This window comes from Miscanthus floridulus, chromosome 2 (genome assembly GCF_019320115.1).
Source record: "Miscanthus floridulus cultivar M001 chromosome 2, ASM1932011v1, whole genome shotgun sequence".
NCBI classification, from domain to species: domain Eukaryota; kingdom Viridiplantae; phylum Streptophyta; class Magnoliopsida; order Poales; family Poaceae; genus Miscanthus; species Miscanthus floridulus.
Window position 1 is genome coordinate 2155867 of NC_089581.1, and position 17902 is coordinate 2173768.

The following is a 17902-nucleotide window of genomic DNA, read 5'->3' on the forward strand; positions in this document are numbered from 1 at the left end:
ATTCTAAATTATAAGTAAGTTTAAGCTTAGATATACACTATCTCTACGTACATAGTAAACATTATAAATATAAAAAAGATAAAACAATTTTTATAATTTGGAACAGAGGGACCGGTGCAAGTGGTAGAGTCTTACCGCGTGTGACCGGAAGGTCCTGGGTTTGAGTCACGGTCTCCTCGTATTGCACAAGCGAGGGTAAAATCTGCCACTGATACCATTCCCCAGATCCCGTACAGAGCGAGCGGAGTAGCTTCCAAGCCAAGGTCAAGAGTGAGATGTGTGGTCACTACTTTCGCACTCGCTCAATTATTATTGTCGGCTTCTCGCGGTGTATGGTTGTGACGGCTTCTCGCGGTGTATGGTTGTGACGAAGAGAGGCAAGCAACGCAGAGCCTGGTTTCCGGGTGTTGCTGCTGTTTCTCCCATTATTAGCCACACAGACAGGAGATGAGGACTGTGGTAGTGTGTGTACAGTGTACGTGGTGGTGGGCAGTGAGTGTGAGACGATGAATCAATCGAGAATCGACGACTGAGAATGAGACATTGAGACCATATATATCATTCTCTGCTGCGTCGTTCTTGCATTAATTGACAGACAGAGGCACACCGTAGGAGTAGCCCTGCACTGCAAGTTCGTCTGCAACAACTCCAAAGCACATCACATCTATCCACGGCCGATTGGCTAATATTAAGAAGTTAGCTGGTGCTGGTGATGGCAATGGCATCCACGGCTATCGCCGGCGGTGGCCAGGTCCTCAACGTCTCGAACCCGGCGGTGGTTCGCGTGCGGCAGCTCATCGGCGGCACGGCGGAGTACTCCTCAGGTGAGTGCATATGAGCTTGTTTGTTCGTTCCCTTTGTCATCATCGGTTGTACATGGATGCAATAAACCATTGATCGATCGATTCACGGTCGGTGCAGACGGGTGGAGACGGTGCTGGGAGGAAGGCGTGACACCGTGGGACCTGGGCCAGCCCACGCCCGCCGTCGTCGACCTCGTCAACTCAGGCACCCTGCCCGGCGGCGATCACGACGGCCGCGCCACCACCGTCCTCGTCCCGGGATGCGGCGCCGTGAGTGCACACTGCACAGCATGGTCACCATGCATGCTGACCTCGATCACCATCTCACACATGCATCGATCGATATCTCGTGTTGTGGGTGCAGGGGCACGACGTGGTCGCGCTCTCCGGCGCTGGCCGCTTCGTCGTCGGCCTCGACATCTCCGAGGCCGCCATTCACAAGGCCAGACAGGTACGCCGCCGTGCGCCATTTTCGGCACTGCGCCGGGCCGTGTTGTGCTTCTGCATTCATCAAATTGTATTCGATATGCATGATATGATTCTGCGTGTACCAGCGGGCGGCGGCGGCGGCCGACGGGAACTCGTTCGACTTCGTCGCTGCCGATTTCTTCACCTGGGAGCCGCCGGACAAGTTTGACATCATCTTCGACTACACGTACGTGCGTGGTGATTTTCTTCTGTTCATTGATAATAATTCATTTCATGCAATTCATGGCGAAATTAAACGAGACGATTTCTTGTGTTGGTTTGCATTGCTTTGTCAGATTCTTCTGTGCTTTCGAGCCGTCGATGAGGCCAGCATGGGCCAAGAGAATTGCCGACCTGCTCAAACAAGATGGAGAGCTTATTAGCCTCATGTACCTGGTATAATAATAACATACATATAAATAATCACTGATCAAACATGATATACGTATGTGCTGGGATCTGTTCATATATATACACGTCAATGCATATGCATGGCAGGCTGAAGGACAGGAAGCTGGGCCACCATTCAACACAGCAGTGGTCGAGTAAGATGCTGTTATCTGTCTAGTGTATATATACTTCTGTATTTCATGGCTGCAAACAGTAAAGTAATATATATAATACTACGAAATTGTTTTAATGTGTGTATGCATGCATTGCAGCTACGAGGAGGTGCTGAATCCCTTGGGTTTCGTCATGAACAGCATCCAAGACAACGAGGTGGCAGTCCAATCACGAAAGGTACTACGTACTACTATAATTCAATTGCCTAACTGTCGGTTATCAGTATCAGAGATACCCAGGAGAAGAAAACTAATGACCGCGAACGCTAACTCCCTCGAATGGACAAGAGCTTATCTTGGTCTCGCCCGGCCCTGAGGGTACGGGCTCCGTCTCGCCCGACCTCAATGATACGGGACCCCAAGGGCGCGGGCTCCGTCTCGCCTGACCCCTCGGGCGAGAGCCCCGTCATGTCCGACCCCGAGGGCGCGGACTCCGCCTCGCCCGATCCCAAGAACACGGGCCCGGCGGATGTACGTACCGCCCCCAACCACTACGGGTCTAAAACTACGAGTCCAGGGTCAAACTTATGACGTCAGAAGGGGAGCAGGCGCATCTTGGCGTGACCCGCGGCCACGACGGGCCATGTCTGAGGACGCATGTCGCCAACAGCATCGGGCGCGCCGGCGTTGTACTACCTACTCCCCGTACGGCCTCCAGCGGAGGCGTTAGCGAGCCATACCGTCCGCTGGGACAGGATGGAGCGCCACGACCGGCTGACGACTCCCTCATACGGCGCCAGTGACGAACAGGGCCACGACATGGAGCCGTCCCCGTCGTCATCTACAGGGCCGCGCGGGACCCGCGTAAAGGAGATGGAAGACGTTGCAACCCCGGAAGCCTTTCTCTCCACGTCTCTCTCTCTCCGATGTAACCTGCATCTTCCCCTTCATCTATAAAAGGGGAAGCAGGGCACCCCACGGAGAGAGGGGCATTCCCACACATTTAACACGTATGAATGGCTGAAGGCTTAGGTACTTGACAGTAGACAGAGAGCTCAACCAGACTCACTCTTTTCACCAGAGACTTGGGACATTCTCCCTCTCTCGCCTATTTGTAACACCTACTATAAATCCTTGTGTCCTCCGAGCACAGCCATTCGGGTCAGACACGCAAACTAGAAATTTACTAGCCGGTGATTCAAAACACGATAGTTGGCACACCAGGTATGGCCTTTTGCGCGCCTCGTCGTCCACAACAGGCCACGGATGGCTAGCCACGGTGTTAGCTGGGTCCCGAGCGCGCACGTGCGCTTTGGGAGCCTGGACTTCATCGTCACCACGGAGGGAGAGCTGGAGCGGGCTTCTGCCCCCATCCAACTCCTTCGCTCCATCGGCCTCGACGCAACCGTCGAAGCTCTCGAGAAGTTGCAACTACGCACACCGGAGGCCTGTGTCCCCGGGAGCGACTAGCTCCTCGACTTCGATTACGGGGTGCTGGAGCGTCAGCTTGACGCCTTCCTGGGACCCCAACCGTCCCAGGAGGATGTGTGCTGCCTCACATTCTTCTTCGCCAACGTTATGATGTAGCTTGCCTTAGGGGAGCCGCTCTCCCCAAATATCTCACCCAGGACGCCCCGACAGCGTTCCCGTTCGGTCAGCGCACTACCGCGAGGGCCATTGGTCACCTCATGGTACAGCGCACGTACCCACCTCCCATGGATGACGAATTTGTGGGAATGGCCAATTACATCGTGGAGTCTTTCCACGACCTTCTCGCGGGAGATTCAGAGTCGATCTCCGACTCTGACTCCAGTAGGGGGAGCCATCACCCCTCACGAGAATGTTTTATGGCAGGTACCCCCGAAGGATGCATCGAAAGCGTCCATGTGGGAAGGGCTACCCCACCAAACAACTTCGACAACGAAGTCGAAGAAGATGCGGGGGCCCTTCCCCGCATGCAGGTGGAACAGCTAAGGGCGCGGCATCAAGAGCTCGAAGATGCGCGCCTTCAGCTGGAGCAGGAGTGCGCGAAGCTCGAATGCAAGATCGAGCGCCGCGGGGATGGTGGCCGCGCACACACCATCGCCCGCGACATAAATCAGAGGATCGTCGAGGACGACGGATGCCTCCCGCACTTTGCCCAGCCAAGTCAGAACATAGATGCCGCGGTGGCCCTACTCTGAAATCTCCCAGAGCCCGCGACACCCAAAGACCATTGGGCCCACCGCAAGATCCGCACGCTGCTCGAGCGAGCAGCGGTGCAACAGACAGAAAGCTCGCTGTCTCAGCAACGCGAGCTTAATGCCAGTCAGCGTGTGTCTTCGGGACGACATGGCCAGGACATGTCCGTCCACCAGGTGCCACGCGACGGCGGGGGACTTTCCATGGTCCCAGTGCATGAGCATCTTGGCCCCAACCATGACGCACGCAACACCCTAAAGGCCCGTAGGCATGGATGGGGTGATAAGATAGAGGAGGCTAGCCATGGCTACCATCCTTGTCGCGGCAGACGCTATGACAGCGGCGAAGACCGGAGCCCAAGCCCTAACCTGCCGAGGCCCTAGGCTTTCGGCCTACACATACTTAACGTGGCTTTCCCGCCGCGGTATCGACCGCCGACCAACGTCCCAAAGTACTCCGAGGAGACAAACCTCAGCTTGTGGCTCAAGGACTACTAGCTTGCTTGTCAAGCCGGCGGTGCGGATAGTGATTACTTCATTATCCGTAACCTCCCCTTGTTTCTAGCCAATTCGACGCGAACATGGCTAGAGCACCTTCCGCCCAACCAGATTCAAAGTTGGGCAGACTTGAAGGAGATCTTTGTGGGAAACTTTCAGGGCACCTACACGCGCCCTGGGAAGCCCTGGGATTTGAAAAATTGCCGATAGAAGTCCAAAGAGACTCTCCGCGAGTACATTCGACGCTTCTCCAGGCAATACAATGAGTTGCCTAATGTCGCCGATGCCGACATCATCGGAGCCTTCCTGTCTAGGACCACCTGCGAGTCCCTGGTCCACAAGCTAGGACGTAAGGGCCCTCGGACCACCAAGGAGCTCCTCAACGTCATGACCAGCCACACCTCAGGCGAGGAGGCGGTCGGAGTGATTTTTGATTGCTCTAAAGGTAAAGCGAGGCGGGATGAGGACACCGACAAGGGCCCCTCTAACCGTCCGAACAAGAAGAAGAACAAGCAGCAGCATGGGGGCTCGCTCGTGGCCACTGCCGAGCGGAAAGGTGGCTGGGCGCCCGCCGAGAATGCTCCTGACCACTTCAAGAAGCTGCTTAAGGGGCCATGCCCGAACAACGCATTCCCCATCAAGCATCTATACAAGGACTGCGCCCTCATGAAGCGATTCCTGTCCGACGGCTCCAACAAGGGGAACCAAAGAAAGAAGCCTGAGCCAGCGGCAGACGATGCCAAGGGGAAGGATGGTGACTTTTTGACCCCAAACGACTACCTCATGATCTTCGGTGGGACGGCGGCCTATGACTCCAAGCATCGCCAAAAGATCACACGCCGTGAGGTCTATGCGGCCGAACCGGTCACGCCGTCTTTCCTTCGGTGGTCAGAGTCTGCCATCACCTTCGACCGATCCAACCACCTATATAGCACCCCACACCTAGGGAGGTATCTGCTCATGGTCAACCCGATCGTTGGCACGAAGTGCCTCACTAAGGTGCTGATGGATAGAGGCAGTGGCCTCAACATCATGTACGCTAAAACACTTGATGCCATGGGCATCGACCGGTCGCGCGTCCGATCGATCGGGACACCTTTCCATGGCATCGTGTTGGGGAAGCAAGCCGTACCACTCAGGCAGATTGATCTGCCCGTCACCTTCGGGGATTCGACCAACTACAGGACGAAGACCCTCACCTTCGAGGTGGTTGGATTCCATGGGACCTACCATGCCATCCTAGGATGACCATGCTACACGAAGTTCATGGCCATCCCCAACTACACCTACCTAAAGCTCAAGATGCCGGGATCGTGTGGGGTCATCATCGTCGGCACCACCTTCCAGCATGCTTATGAGTACGAGGTTGAGTGCTACGAGCATGCCTCATCAATCATCGCCTCTGAGGAGCTCATGGTCATCAAGGAAGGGACTATCGAGGAGGTACCCGACTCCAAGCGGTCGGCCGGATCCTTTGAGCTGGCGGAGGGTGTCAAGGAGGTCCTCATAGACCCTAGTTGCTCCGAGGGCAAAGTGGTGTGCATCGGCACCACGCTTTCCTCCAAATAGGAAAGCGTGCTTGTCAACTTCCTCCATACCAATAGAGATATCTTCGCGTGGAAACCCTCGGACATGCCAGGCATCCCAAGGGAAGTCACTGACACGCCTTGAAGATCAAGCTAGGCTCCAAGCCAGTGAAGCAGCGCCTGCGCCATTTCGACGAGGAGAAGCACAGGGCTATCGGCGAAGAGATCACAGAGCTTTTGCCAGCTGGATTCATCAAGGAAGTGTATTATCCCGAGTGGTTAGCCAGTCCTGTCCTTGTATGAAAAAAGAATAGAAAATGGAGAATGTATGTTGACTACACGAGTCTTAATAAGGCATGTCCAAAGGATCTGTTTCCTTTCCCATGTATAGATCAAGTAGTCGACTTGACCTCGATTTGCGAAACCCTCTGCATCCTTGATGCGTACTCTAGGTACCATCAGATCGCCATGAAAGAGTTCGACTAGCTCACGACTTCTTTCATCATCCCGTTCGGGTCGTTCTGCTATGTCACGATGCCTTTCGGTCTAAAAAATGCGGGAGCTACATACCAGCGATGTATGCTCAAGTGTTTTAGAGACCTCATTGGCTGAACCATTGAGGCCTACATAGACGACATCATGGTCAAGTCTAAATAGATCAACCAGCTCGTAGATGACCTAGAGCAGACCTTCATAAAACTATGAGCAAACGACATCAAACTCAACCCTAAAATGCGTTTTTAGGGTCCCAAGAGGCATGCTACTTGGGTTCATCATCTCTGAGAGTGGCATCGAAGCCAACCCAGAGAAGATCTCGGCCATCATGAGGATGGGTTCGATCTAGAATCTAAAGGGAGTGCAGCGAGTCATGGGGTGCCTCGTCGCGCTTAGCTGTTTCATCTCACGCCTCGACGAACGAGGCCTCCTGCTATACCGACTTCTGAAAAAGACCGAACGATTTGCGTGGACTCCTGAGGCTCAGGAGGCACTCGACAAAGTCAAGGAAATACTGACGAAAGCCCCAATCCTAGTCCCCCGATCGATGGAGAGTCACTCCTGCTCTACACGCGGCCACCACACAAGTGGTCAGCGTCGCCCCGGTCATAGAGCGGGAGGAAGAGGGACCCGCCCTCAAAGTGCAGTGCCCCATATACTTCATTAGCGAGGTCTTGTCCGACTCCAAGACTCACTACCCACAAATCCAGAAGCTCTTGTACGCCGTCCTGATCGCCAAGAGAAAGCTATGTCACTACTTTGAGTCACACCCGGTGACGGTCGTGATGTCCTTCTCTATTAGCGAGGTCATCCAAAATCGGGACACCATAGGGAGAATCGCTAAGTGGGCACTTGAGCTGATGGATCAGGGCATTTTGTATGCCTCTTGGATGACCATCAAGTCCCAAGCACTGGCCGATTTCATTGTGGAATGGACCGAGGTCTAGATGCTGCCAGCAGCCATCGACCAAGAGTACTGGACGATGTACTTTGATGGGTCGCTGATGAAGAGAGGCGCCGATGTGGGGCTGGTTTTCATTTTGCCCCTCGAGATATGCATGAAGTACGCAGTCTGCCTCCATTTCTCCGCCTCCAACAATGTGGCCGAATATGAGGCGTTCATCAATGGCCTACGCATTGCCATTGAGTTGGGCATCCGATGGCTTGATGTCTGAGGCAACTCACAGCTGGTCATCGGTCAAATCATGAAGGAGTCAAGCTGCCATGACACCAAGATGGCTGCTTACTGTCGAGAAGTCCGCTAGCTAGAGGATAAGTTTGATGGCCTCAAACTCAATTACATCCTGAAGTGGCTCAATGAGGTAGCTGACACACTAGCAAAGATGGTGTCCAACCGAGAGCTGGTGCCGACGGGCGTCTTCACCAGCGATCAACACAAGCCTTCGGTCTGCTATGAGGAACGGGGACAGATTGAGGACAAGCTGCTTGTGCTAGGCTCAGGGGCTGACCGACCACCCGCCCCCTCCGACCCCAAAGTCATGGAGCTTGACAAAGGTCCAGTGGCAAAGCCCGACCTTCTAGCTAACTAGTGGACCCCGTACCTTGATTGGCTTATCCATGAAGTGCTCCCGATGGACAAGACAGAGGCCTAGCAGATCGCACACCGAGCCAAGTCTTTCGTCATTATCGAGGAGGAGCGCTACAAGCGAAGCCACACCAGAATCCTACAGTGTTGCATTCCCATCGAACAAGGAAGGCCCAACAGACCTGGATGCGCTTTCCACTACCTTCCCTCCTGTAGATGCGGCCGACGGCTGTGCCTACCCGGTCGACCCCATGGTTGCCCCGACCACGCTCCCGCCAGCCTCCGTCGTGGTGCTAGATGGGTCCTGGCGCACCCACCGAAGGGCGAGAGTCTTCTTCGGCGCCAGCTTCAGGAGGGTCCCGTGCCCCCCAACGCTACGAAAGGCACGGCGGTTAGTTCGCGGTGAAAAATTCATCAAAAAATAAAAGAACAAAAAAACTCTCAGCTTACCTTGACATCATCGGGCGTTGACGTTTCATGGCTAGCCTGCCCAAGCCCGGCTACGACTCCTTGTCGCGCTACCGTTTTGAGCCCTCCCTTTGCTCGGGAGCTCAAATGAGGTGGAGCCATCGGCTCCCCTCGGCTCCGGGGGCACCGTAGAAGGTCCGGGTGGAGCGAGGCAACTTGCTCCCACCGTCTCCAGGGGTGAGTCCTCCTCCTTTTGCTCTAGGAGATGCCATGGGAAGGACCTCCCCTATGGCGAAGGTGGGTCCTCGTCTCCGCCGGCCAGATCATCCCACATGATGGGTGACCTAGAGCCGTCGCCCCCTTCTCCTCTTCTTCTTCCCCATCTTCCTCCTCTGATGAGCCTTGGCGCTGCTTCCCCCACTGCAGCTTCGCACGCTCATTCGCACGCCGTTTCTTCTCATTGTCATCCTTCTCCTTCCTCTGCTCATCTATGGCACGGTTCACCGCCCTCATGGCCGATTGCTCCGGTAGCGGTGCGACAGAGGCCTGAAAGCCCAAATCCACCGGTAACTCGATGAAGCCCTGCTCCGGCCACATCACGGATGTCCCAGGATCGGGAACACATCGTTGGACTCATTCATCGCCTCCTTGACGTGCTGCGCAATCTCGCTGTTGCAAAGCGACCCCTGAGCAAGCATCGTCTCGCCGAGTTCCATGACTGGCACCATCCTGAACAATAGGAGGGCGTGCGCCATCAGCGGTGCCACCCTCCTCACGTGATATGCTCCAATGACATCGGCCCCACAAAGGCCGTGGCTCCTCAACAACACGACGGCCTTGAGGTTGTCGCACATCCTTTTCTTCTCTTTGTCGGGTGGCCCCCACGGCCACATTGGCGACGCCTCTTCGATCAAGCGCACGGTGAAGTCCGACAAGGGGATGGTGGGGTCATTCTTCAAGTAGAACCACTACGCGTGCCACCCCTTGTTGGATCTATATAACTGGTAGGGCATGTACTCAGCTGCCCGTTGCCCCTGGAGGTGGATGCTCGCGCATCCCATCGGCACCGGGATCTCCTCGCCTTTGTCCTTGTTCCTATGCAGGGAGATGGCGAAGAAGTACCTCCACAACTCGAAGTGCGGCTCGATCCCTAGGTACCCCTCGCACATCATGATAAAGGTCGTGATGTGCTGGATCCCATTGGGATTGAGGTGTTGTAGCTCGACCTGGTAGTGGTGCAGTAGCCCCTGGAAGAACAGATGAGGGGGGATCACGAGCCTGCGCTCATGAAAGGACATGAAGGAGACAATGTAACTATCGGGCGGCATTGGCACCTCCTGGTGGCCGAAAACCAGCCACTCCATCGCATCAATCTTCCCATGAAGAAGACCGCGCTTGACGAGGCCCTCCATGCGTGCATGGGTGACGTCAAAGTGGTACCATGACTCCATGGAAAGCGAAGAAAGAGGAGCGAGGACTTTTTGGCGACGGTGGAGAAGCAAAAGCTACAGATCTAGGGCGCTGGTGGTGGACTAGCAGAGGTAGCAGATCCGAATGACGGCGGTGGAAAAGCGGAGAAGGCAAGATTGCAGTTTGGCGTGCCAAAACATGAAGGGGGAGCCCGCTATTTATAAGGCGGGGTGAGACGAGAGGCGAACCATTCGCCTAGATCAACGTGCCTGCCACACCCCATCACTTCGCTTCTCTGGGAATCGTGCACACACCACCCCCGCCCGCTCCTCGAAGGGCACGCTGGACAATGGTTCGCCTCCTCGATGGGCTAAAAACCGCCATAGGTAAGTAGGGATACAGAGCTGAAAACGCTCCCACGGCCCATTAAGGGCCAGGAGTTCGAAGGTTGGCCCACCGATGGGTTCACAACCGCTCCAGGACACCTTTAGAATGAGGGGTGGAATGGGATGGGCCTGCTAGCTGCCAGTACCCGAGCATACAAGCGTCGTGGGTATCCTAGTCCATGTTTGAGTCTTGACAGAGCACGGTCCATCGAAAAAACACTTGAGGGTGGACAACCTTAAGATGAGCCGACCCCTCGACCGGACCCTTGCTGCGTGCGGGGGCTCGAGAGTTGGACTCACAAGGAGACCGAATACGCTGACGCATAACAATGGCGGATCGGTCAGATCCTATGGAGGAATCAGAATCAAGAGAGATCTTCTTTGATCCCTCGAATCACGCAGCTACATGCTCCTGAGGAGTCCGAACACGATGGAAAGGAATCTCGACCATACCAAGACATCCCGTGACCCACAAAGGGAGATCAAGATCCTCAGAATCCTTTCGTCTAAAAAAGCCTTCAAAGGAGTATCCTACTCCTCCGTAGGCTCGGGGGCTACTGTCGGGTATCAGTATCAGGGATACCCGAAAGAAGGAAGCTAATGGCCACGAATGCTAACTCCCTCGGATGGTCAAGAGCGTATCTTGATCTTACCTGGCCCCAAGGGCACAGGCTCCATCTCGCTCGACCTCAAGGATACGGGATACGGGTCACCCAAACCCAAGGACACGGGCTCTGTCTCACCCGACCCCTCAGGCGAGAGCCCCATCATGCCTAACCCCTCGGGCGAGAGCCCCGTCACGTCCGGACCCGAGGGCGTGGACTTCGCCTCGCCCGATCCGGAGAGCACGGGCTCCACCTCGCCCGACCCTGAGGGCGCCGCCCTGTAGTGGACTATGACGCCTAAGAGGGGGGGTGAATTAGGCAACTTAAATTTCTACTTCTAAACTATGGCCTCTTTTTCTAACCTTAGCAAAACCTATACAAAAGATAAACTATCTAAATGTGCAACTACGGTTTTGCTAATGTGTTGCTATCTCTACCGCAAAAGGAGTAATACAATCAATATAAATGCGGAAGCTAAAGAGCAAGGTAGAGATATGTAAACTCTCGTCGACGACTCTGGTATTTTTACCAAGGTATCGAGAAGCACGCAAGCTTCCCCCTAGTCCTCGTTGGAGCCCCTCGCAAGGAATCCTTCGCAAGGGCCAAGCTCCCGGTCGGGTAACTTCGTGGATAGCCTCAAGCCTTCTCCACGCGTAAGTGGGTCTCCGACGTGCCTTCCGGCAAGCCTCTCTCGGATGCTCCCCGTCGTCTTCACTATCAAGCTTCCGGCCGAAACGCCGCAGGTCTTGTTCCCTCCGGTACACGGTGGCGGCCACACCACAAACGTGGTTGGTGTGATCTCGCAAGACTACAAGCCCCTCCGATGTACAATAATGGTGCGCGCAAGCACCGAGTAGTAAGAGGTATGCAAACCTCACTAAACACTAGGCCTAAACCTAGAGCAAGAGCATAAGCAGTGATCTAATCAACCTAAGCACTTCGCAAAGCACTTACGCTAATTACCTAATCAATCACTAAGCACTATGCAAGTGGAGATCACTAAAATGGTGTATCAACACCCTTGATATGTTTCCTCAACTCCACACACTTCAAATGGCCGGTTGGGGGGTCTATTTATAAGCCCCACGGAGAAAGTAGCCGTTGGGACGAAATCCCGCTTTTTTGCTACTGACTGGACGCGTCCGGTTGTCCCGACCATTGAAGCCACGAACAACTGATCGGACGCTGCCAGCGTCCGGTCACCTGCCACCGGACGTGTCCGATCACATTTTCGTCGCTCTGGAACCTTTCTGTACTCGACTGGACTCTGTTGTCCTGCGTCCGATCGATCTGCCTCCAGCGTCCGATCACCTCTGTGAGCTCGTTTCTTTGCGATCTTGCGTGTGGCTTGGTTCCTATCTTCGTGCTTGGGCTTTGCTTGATATTTTGGGTCTTCTCTTGTGCTCCTAGGGTCTTGCTTATGGTGTTGATCATCGGATCATCACATCGCCTTCGTCCAAGTCACGTCTTGCACCCTATTGGACTATAAAACAATCACTTACAAATTCATTAGTCTAATTTAGTTGTGTTGGTCATCAAACACCAAAATCCAAAGTAAATAGGTCTAGGGTCCATTTTCCTTACACACCTGACAGAGGTCCGTACCGCCCCCCAACCACTACGGGTCTAAAAGTACGAGTCCAAGGTCAAACTTCTGACGCTAGAAGGGGAGCAGGCGCGTCTTGACATGACACACGGCCACGACGGGCCACATCTGAGGACGCATGTCGCCAACAGCATCGAGCGCGCCGGCGTTGTACTACCTACTCCCCGTATGGCCTCCAGCGGAGGCGTTAGCGAGCCATACCGTCCGCTGGGACGGGATGGAGCGCCACGACCGGCTGACGGCTCCCTCGTACGGCGCCAGTGACGAACAAGGCCACGATGTGGAGCCGTCCTCGTCGTCATCTACAGGGCCGCGCGGGACCCGCGTAAAGGAGATGGAAGACGTTGCAACCCCGAAAGCCTTTCTCTCCACGTCTCTCTCTCTCTCTTCGATGTAACCTGCATCTTCCCCTTCATCTATAAAAGGGGAAGCAGGGCACCCCACGGAGAGGGAGCATTCCCACACATTTAACACGTCTGAGCGGCTGAAGGCTTAGGTACTTGATAGTAGACAGAGAGCTCAACCAGACTCACTCTTTTCACCAGAGACTTGGGACATTCTCCCTCTCTCGCCTATTTGTAACACCTACTATAAATCAAGTGTCGGTAACACGAGCAGTAACAGACTGGACGTAGGGACGTTCCGCTCGAACCAGTATAAATCCTTGTGTCCTCCGAGCACAGCCATCCGAGGCAGACACGCAAACTAGAAATTTATTAGCCGGTGATTCAAAACACCGACACCAACCTGAACCTAGCATTACTAAGAAATGCAGTAATAATCTTTACTGAACTTGTTTGTTTCTCTTATACGTATTGTTAGGGAATGGAAAAAATGGCAAGGTGGAAGAGGATGGCAAACCCAACCAGCTTGAATTCTGTAGGAGAGATGCAGACTAGCCCATAACATCAAACAATTCTTATGAATTCGGCGCTACTGAAATAAAAATCTGTGCTTCTATATTATTTATATATATGGAAGACTCCAGATCTGTCTTGTGTGCAATATAATATAATTGGTAATATTGTTCGTCATCGTGCTTTGGATCATGTATCGCAAAACAGGAGTATATTGTTGCTCCCATTGAATAAATAGAGAGCCCTTTCTGTCATTCTGTGTAAGGCCACTCTCAATGGAAGTTGTATCCTCAATTAATAGGGTGTCAACTAAGCAAACTTGGTGACATGGCAAAGAATTAAACAATAGAGATGAAATGAGAGTTTCATATAGGTGAGATGAAACTTTTCTAAGTCTGAATGTGTCATAGAATTAAATGCAAATACGAAACACAAAAGAAATGAAACTATGCATTGTAGAAGGTATTTCAACCATGAATCAAATGCATTGTGAATGGCCTAACCAATCATTGTGACTCGGCTATGGAGTAAAGTTCAGCGCAAGTGCTGAAACTGATCGCCCATGTAATCACTGCTTGTTACACAGCATCCAGAGTGCTAACCGCCCAGGATGCAATAGACTACTATTCTCCCCCTCTGTTCGCGCCCACACAACTACACATTCAACACAAGTACACACTCAACAGAGCGCTCGTAGAGAGCTGCGCGCCTCACAGATTCTGACCTCACAAAACCGGGGCTATTCATCAGACATGTAATGCGTGTCATTGTTGGGCCTGCTGTTGGGAAGTAGCCAAGCGAAAAATCCCTTGTACGTTTCTCCTTTCAGCCTCTGGGATGAGTACTCGATGAGCATATGCCACAACTCACCGACCGCCCAGCCATGACGTAGTATCCACTGGATCACCTGTCACAGCATGACGATACAAGGGAAAAGGTCAAGGAACATATATATAACAAAGAAGCCTAACAGCACAGAGTTGTGATTAACACTTTCAGAATTTGACTGGCACACCAAAGTTTGCTGTGCATCCTCTCATACAGTGAGAAAAATGTTATTTGTAATTTTCCCTTTTTTTGGTTTGGAACCACTTGGTTTCCAACCTCCCAGGGTTAGCAAACTTTGTAACTCTTCTTTTTATCAATATAAATAAGTGAGTCTCGTGGTAATTGATTCAAAATAAATTTTGTTGGGCATCGTACAAGCTACTTGTTCTGAACTTGTAAAAATGTATCAGGCCCAATTGGTAGTTATCTCTAGGAGAGGCTCCATTGAACTGTGCCGAACAAGGATCCTCACTCTTTCAAGGGTAAGGATACACCAACTTTAGAAGTTGTACAGCTAGAGTTTAACTTTCTCATCATGTGGCATAAGAAAAAATTGTGGAAGGGATGTATAGTACCTCCTCTAATCTTTCCAGAGATGCATCCTCAAAGGTGTAGTAATTAACAAAAGGGCGGCGAGCCTGCACGATTAAGAAAATACAGATTTCACCCCCAAAAGAAAAGAGGCATACAAATTTATTTGATCCCTATGCATCAATCAGCCACCTGCATCTAAATGGAAACACATGTATCCTGTACCTGTGATGCAGCAATCCACTGAATCATGCTCTTGATTTCAGGGTTTCCACCAAAAGCACCACAACCCCAATTTCCTGTTGAAACTCCTATGTACTCATTGGAATTGATACTTGGAAAGTTACCCTTGTTGTGTGAATCCTGAACAGTATTTAAAAAATAAAAACATAATCAGCAAATATATGACATCTGTCATACCTCTGGTGCTATGCATATACAGGCTTAATGTTTGGGCATTTCTTGAGATTACAGCACCAGAGTGCCATTTTTTCATCTGCATTTAGTTACATCACTGGCAGAACACAAGAAAGAAACTAACTAAAGGTTGCAATGTTGACTAAGGTCATATTGGCTGCAAAAATAAAAGGAAAGCGCTATTGAGTGAAACTCAATGGAGTGATTAGTTAAACAACCTGGAAAAGCTTCACATAAAGCTGGTGTTTTGATTGATCGAAAAATCCACAAAAAGCCTTGTTCACTTCCCTGAACAAAGGATAATTAGAAACAGTAAAACCATAAATATTATTTGCTTATAAAGGATATCATCAGTGACAACTGTGACATTAAAAAAAAGTAACTTATTACCTTAGGAGACAACCAGATTCATAGTGTAACCAAGCTGGACAGTCCAAAGCATCAATTGCAACTATCCTAGTTCTCCGTCTCCCCATTGAATCAAAGGGTTTGGTATCTAAATAGTCACCGACAAAGCGAAAGGAGGAACCATAACTGCAAGGAGAAACAGGTACTGGATTCATAGTATCATGTAAGGAAAATCATACAAGGATCATATCAGTCACTTCATCGAATCTATGAACTAAATTAAGAAAAGGGTGGATAGGGTTTTCACTAACCCCATATACTGTGAGAACCGTTCTGCACCAAAAATTTCTATAGCCTCATTATCTTCCATAGAAGCCATGAATAGCATACCCACAATCAATTCAGGGTTTATCATGAAGCGGATCTCTTCCTGTACCATAGAGGAAAAACAGAGTGGTTACACAAAACCACAAGAGCATTGTAACATATGTAACCTATTTGAAAAGTCATTTCAATTCACAGCAGAACACGAAGGACTTTTTTAAGCATAAACAGGAAATGGTGGATAAATTGCAATTCATACTGTGTAGATGCACAAATTCATCTGAAAACTGCTCAGAAATGAACAGCATCACATGATCCCACAGACCCTAACCAAACTAGTTGCTACAAAATTGAAGATTGGGTAAACTAAAAATCTGCCAATCAAAAGAAAGGTACCTGCACACAACCCCTGGAAAGGGCACCTCCTCCCAAATATTTATTTGCAAAGTCAACTTGAAGGGCTTCTTGTTCCTCATCTTCTATAAAACCTGAGGAAAATACCTACTAATGAAAAGGAACCAGATAATCAGAAAAAAATTATAACAAACTTGAAGGCAATTTTATAACCATTACAACACAAACAGATAATTCAGTATCAGTAAATCAGTATACAGTGGTCTCTTACCCGGAATTGGCAGAGGGGTGCACCAGATGCCAACCACGCATGGATGTCAGGGTAGGGAATGCCATCAGAGAGGCCCCGGCGGGGAAGAACTTTGCGCTCAAACGAAACGAAACCAGTAGGTGTAGAATCAGTCACCCTCTCGAAATAGTGAACAAGGCACCTCACTTTCTGCTCCTGGCTTTGCGATCGGTGAATCAGCGCCCTGCGATCGGTGAACAGAACATGAACATAGGTACTCCAATCTAGTTGTTTCCTTTTTTTTCCAATCATAAGCGAAACAACACAGAATGCAAAGAGGACATACGTGAACAGGCCATCGAAATTGATGGTGGGAAGGCACGCCTGGTCCCTACCGGCCGTGGGGAAGAGGCAGAAGAGCGCGCAGGTGAGCAGCGCGGCGACGAACTCCTGGCTTAGGAGCACAAGGCCCACGTCCTGCGACGCCAGGACCCGGAGCCCGGAGGCGCCATGGCCGGCCTTGGCGTAGTGGTCCTCGAGCAGAATGGGGAGGCGGAGGAGGAGGCGTGCGAGGTTGGGGACGACCTCGGAGAACCAGCCCCGCGCCTGGGCCCGGGAGAGGAGGTCGTCGAAGAAGAGCGCCAGGCCGTTGGCAGCAAGCGGGGGCAGCGCGGGCAGGGCGAGCGCGAGGCGGAGGTCCGTGAGCGCGTCGGCGAGGACGTCCCCAGAGGCGACGCGGCTGACGTCGGGGCCGAGCGCGAGGGCCCGGAGCGACTCCTGCGCCGCGGGCGGCCAGAAGAGCGCGCCGCCGCGGAGGACGACGGGGAGGAAGGGCAGCGCCGAGCGCAGGTCGCCGCGCGCCGCCAGGCCTGAGGCCGGCGGCTCCTCCATTGCAGCGGGGGCGGGGGCGGGGGCGGGGGCGTAGGAGCGAGTGGGTCTGGGTCCGGGTCGGTCGGCTCGGCCGCGAGCCCGTGCGGTTTGGGCTTCGGGCCGCCACCCCCACCCGAGTGGAGTCCACACGGTTCCCGCGTCAGGTTGACTACTGCTTGGCGGCAATGGCGGGGTGGGAGGGCAAGGTTGCCGTCGGCGACACCGACGGTGCGCAGCGACGAGATCCACTGGGATTCGACGCAGACATTTGACGATTTTAGCGAAGATCATCGGGGCATCCGAACTTGAAAATTCTTAACATGGCAACAGGTCCTGTTCGCTTTAACCAGCAGTGTTAGTTTATTCTCTCTTGCAATTGAAATCAACCGGTTTATGTACCAGCCGAACAGGCCGCTAATCTTCCCCCTCAAAGAAAGAATTTTTCTATCTGTGCAAAAAAAAAAGTACGTAGAGAGATGGATCCAATCTGCAAAACAGTTCGGAAAGAGGTACAAAGCGCAAATAAACTCCTATCAAAATCTAAAACACAGTGATAAAATCAGATCATTTAAACACAGTGCTAGAAGAAAAACAGTACTAGAAGTCATTTAAACACACATTACTCATTTGGGCACATCTCCATATCTGCATGCTGGGATACACGGGAATAATCCAAATTAAAGACGTAGTCTCGAGCCGAAGAGTTGACG

General features: G+C 52.2%; 2 protein-coding genes across 3 annotated transcripts; one reads left to right on the plus strand and one right to left on the minus strand.

Moving 5' to 3' along the window:
* The first annotated feature begins 524 nt into the window (after positions 1 to 524).
* Positions 525 to 13548, plus strand: LOC136514850 (probable thiol methyltransferase 2). Its single transcript, XM_066508557.1, has 8 exons — positions 525 to 824; positions 922 to 1073; positions 1168 to 1254; positions 1358 to 1458; positions 1568 to 1667; positions 1770 to 1816; positions 1934 to 2012; positions 13257 to 13548. The coding sequence occupies exons 1-8, from the start codon at positions 713 to 715 to the stop codon at positions 13338 to 13340; spliced, it is 762 nt and encodes a 253-aa protein (XP_066364654.1). The 5' UTR covers positions 525 to 712; the 3' UTR covers positions 13341 to 13548.
* Positions 13549 to 13725: 177 nt separating this feature from the next.
* LOC136514836 (poly(ADP-ribose) glycohydrolase 1-like) lies at positions 13726 to 17506 on the minus strand. 2 transcript variants are annotated; one of them, XM_066508544.1, is made up of 9 exons: positions 16669 to 17452; positions 16365 to 16566; positions 16136 to 16240; positions 15727 to 15845; positions 15458 to 15601; positions 15286 to 15355; positions 14876 to 15013; positions 14695 to 14757; positions 13726 to 14198 (listed from the first exon to the last, which is right to left on the minus strand). In XM_066508544.1, exons 1-9 carry the CDS (start codon positions 17211 to 17213, stop codon positions 14031 to 14033), a joined length of 1554 nt encoding a protein of 517 aa, XP_066364641.1. In that variant the 5' UTR covers positions 17214 to 17452; the 3' UTR covers positions 13726 to 14030. The 2 variants fall into 2 exon arrangements, 1 of the variants encoding a protein (XP_066364641.1); XR_010773866.1 differs by lacking the exons at positions 13726 to 14198; positions 14695 to 14757; positions 14876 to 15013 and having other exon boundaries at positions 15458 to 15620; positions 16669 to 17506.
* Positions 17507 to 17902: the final 396 nt, after the last annotated feature.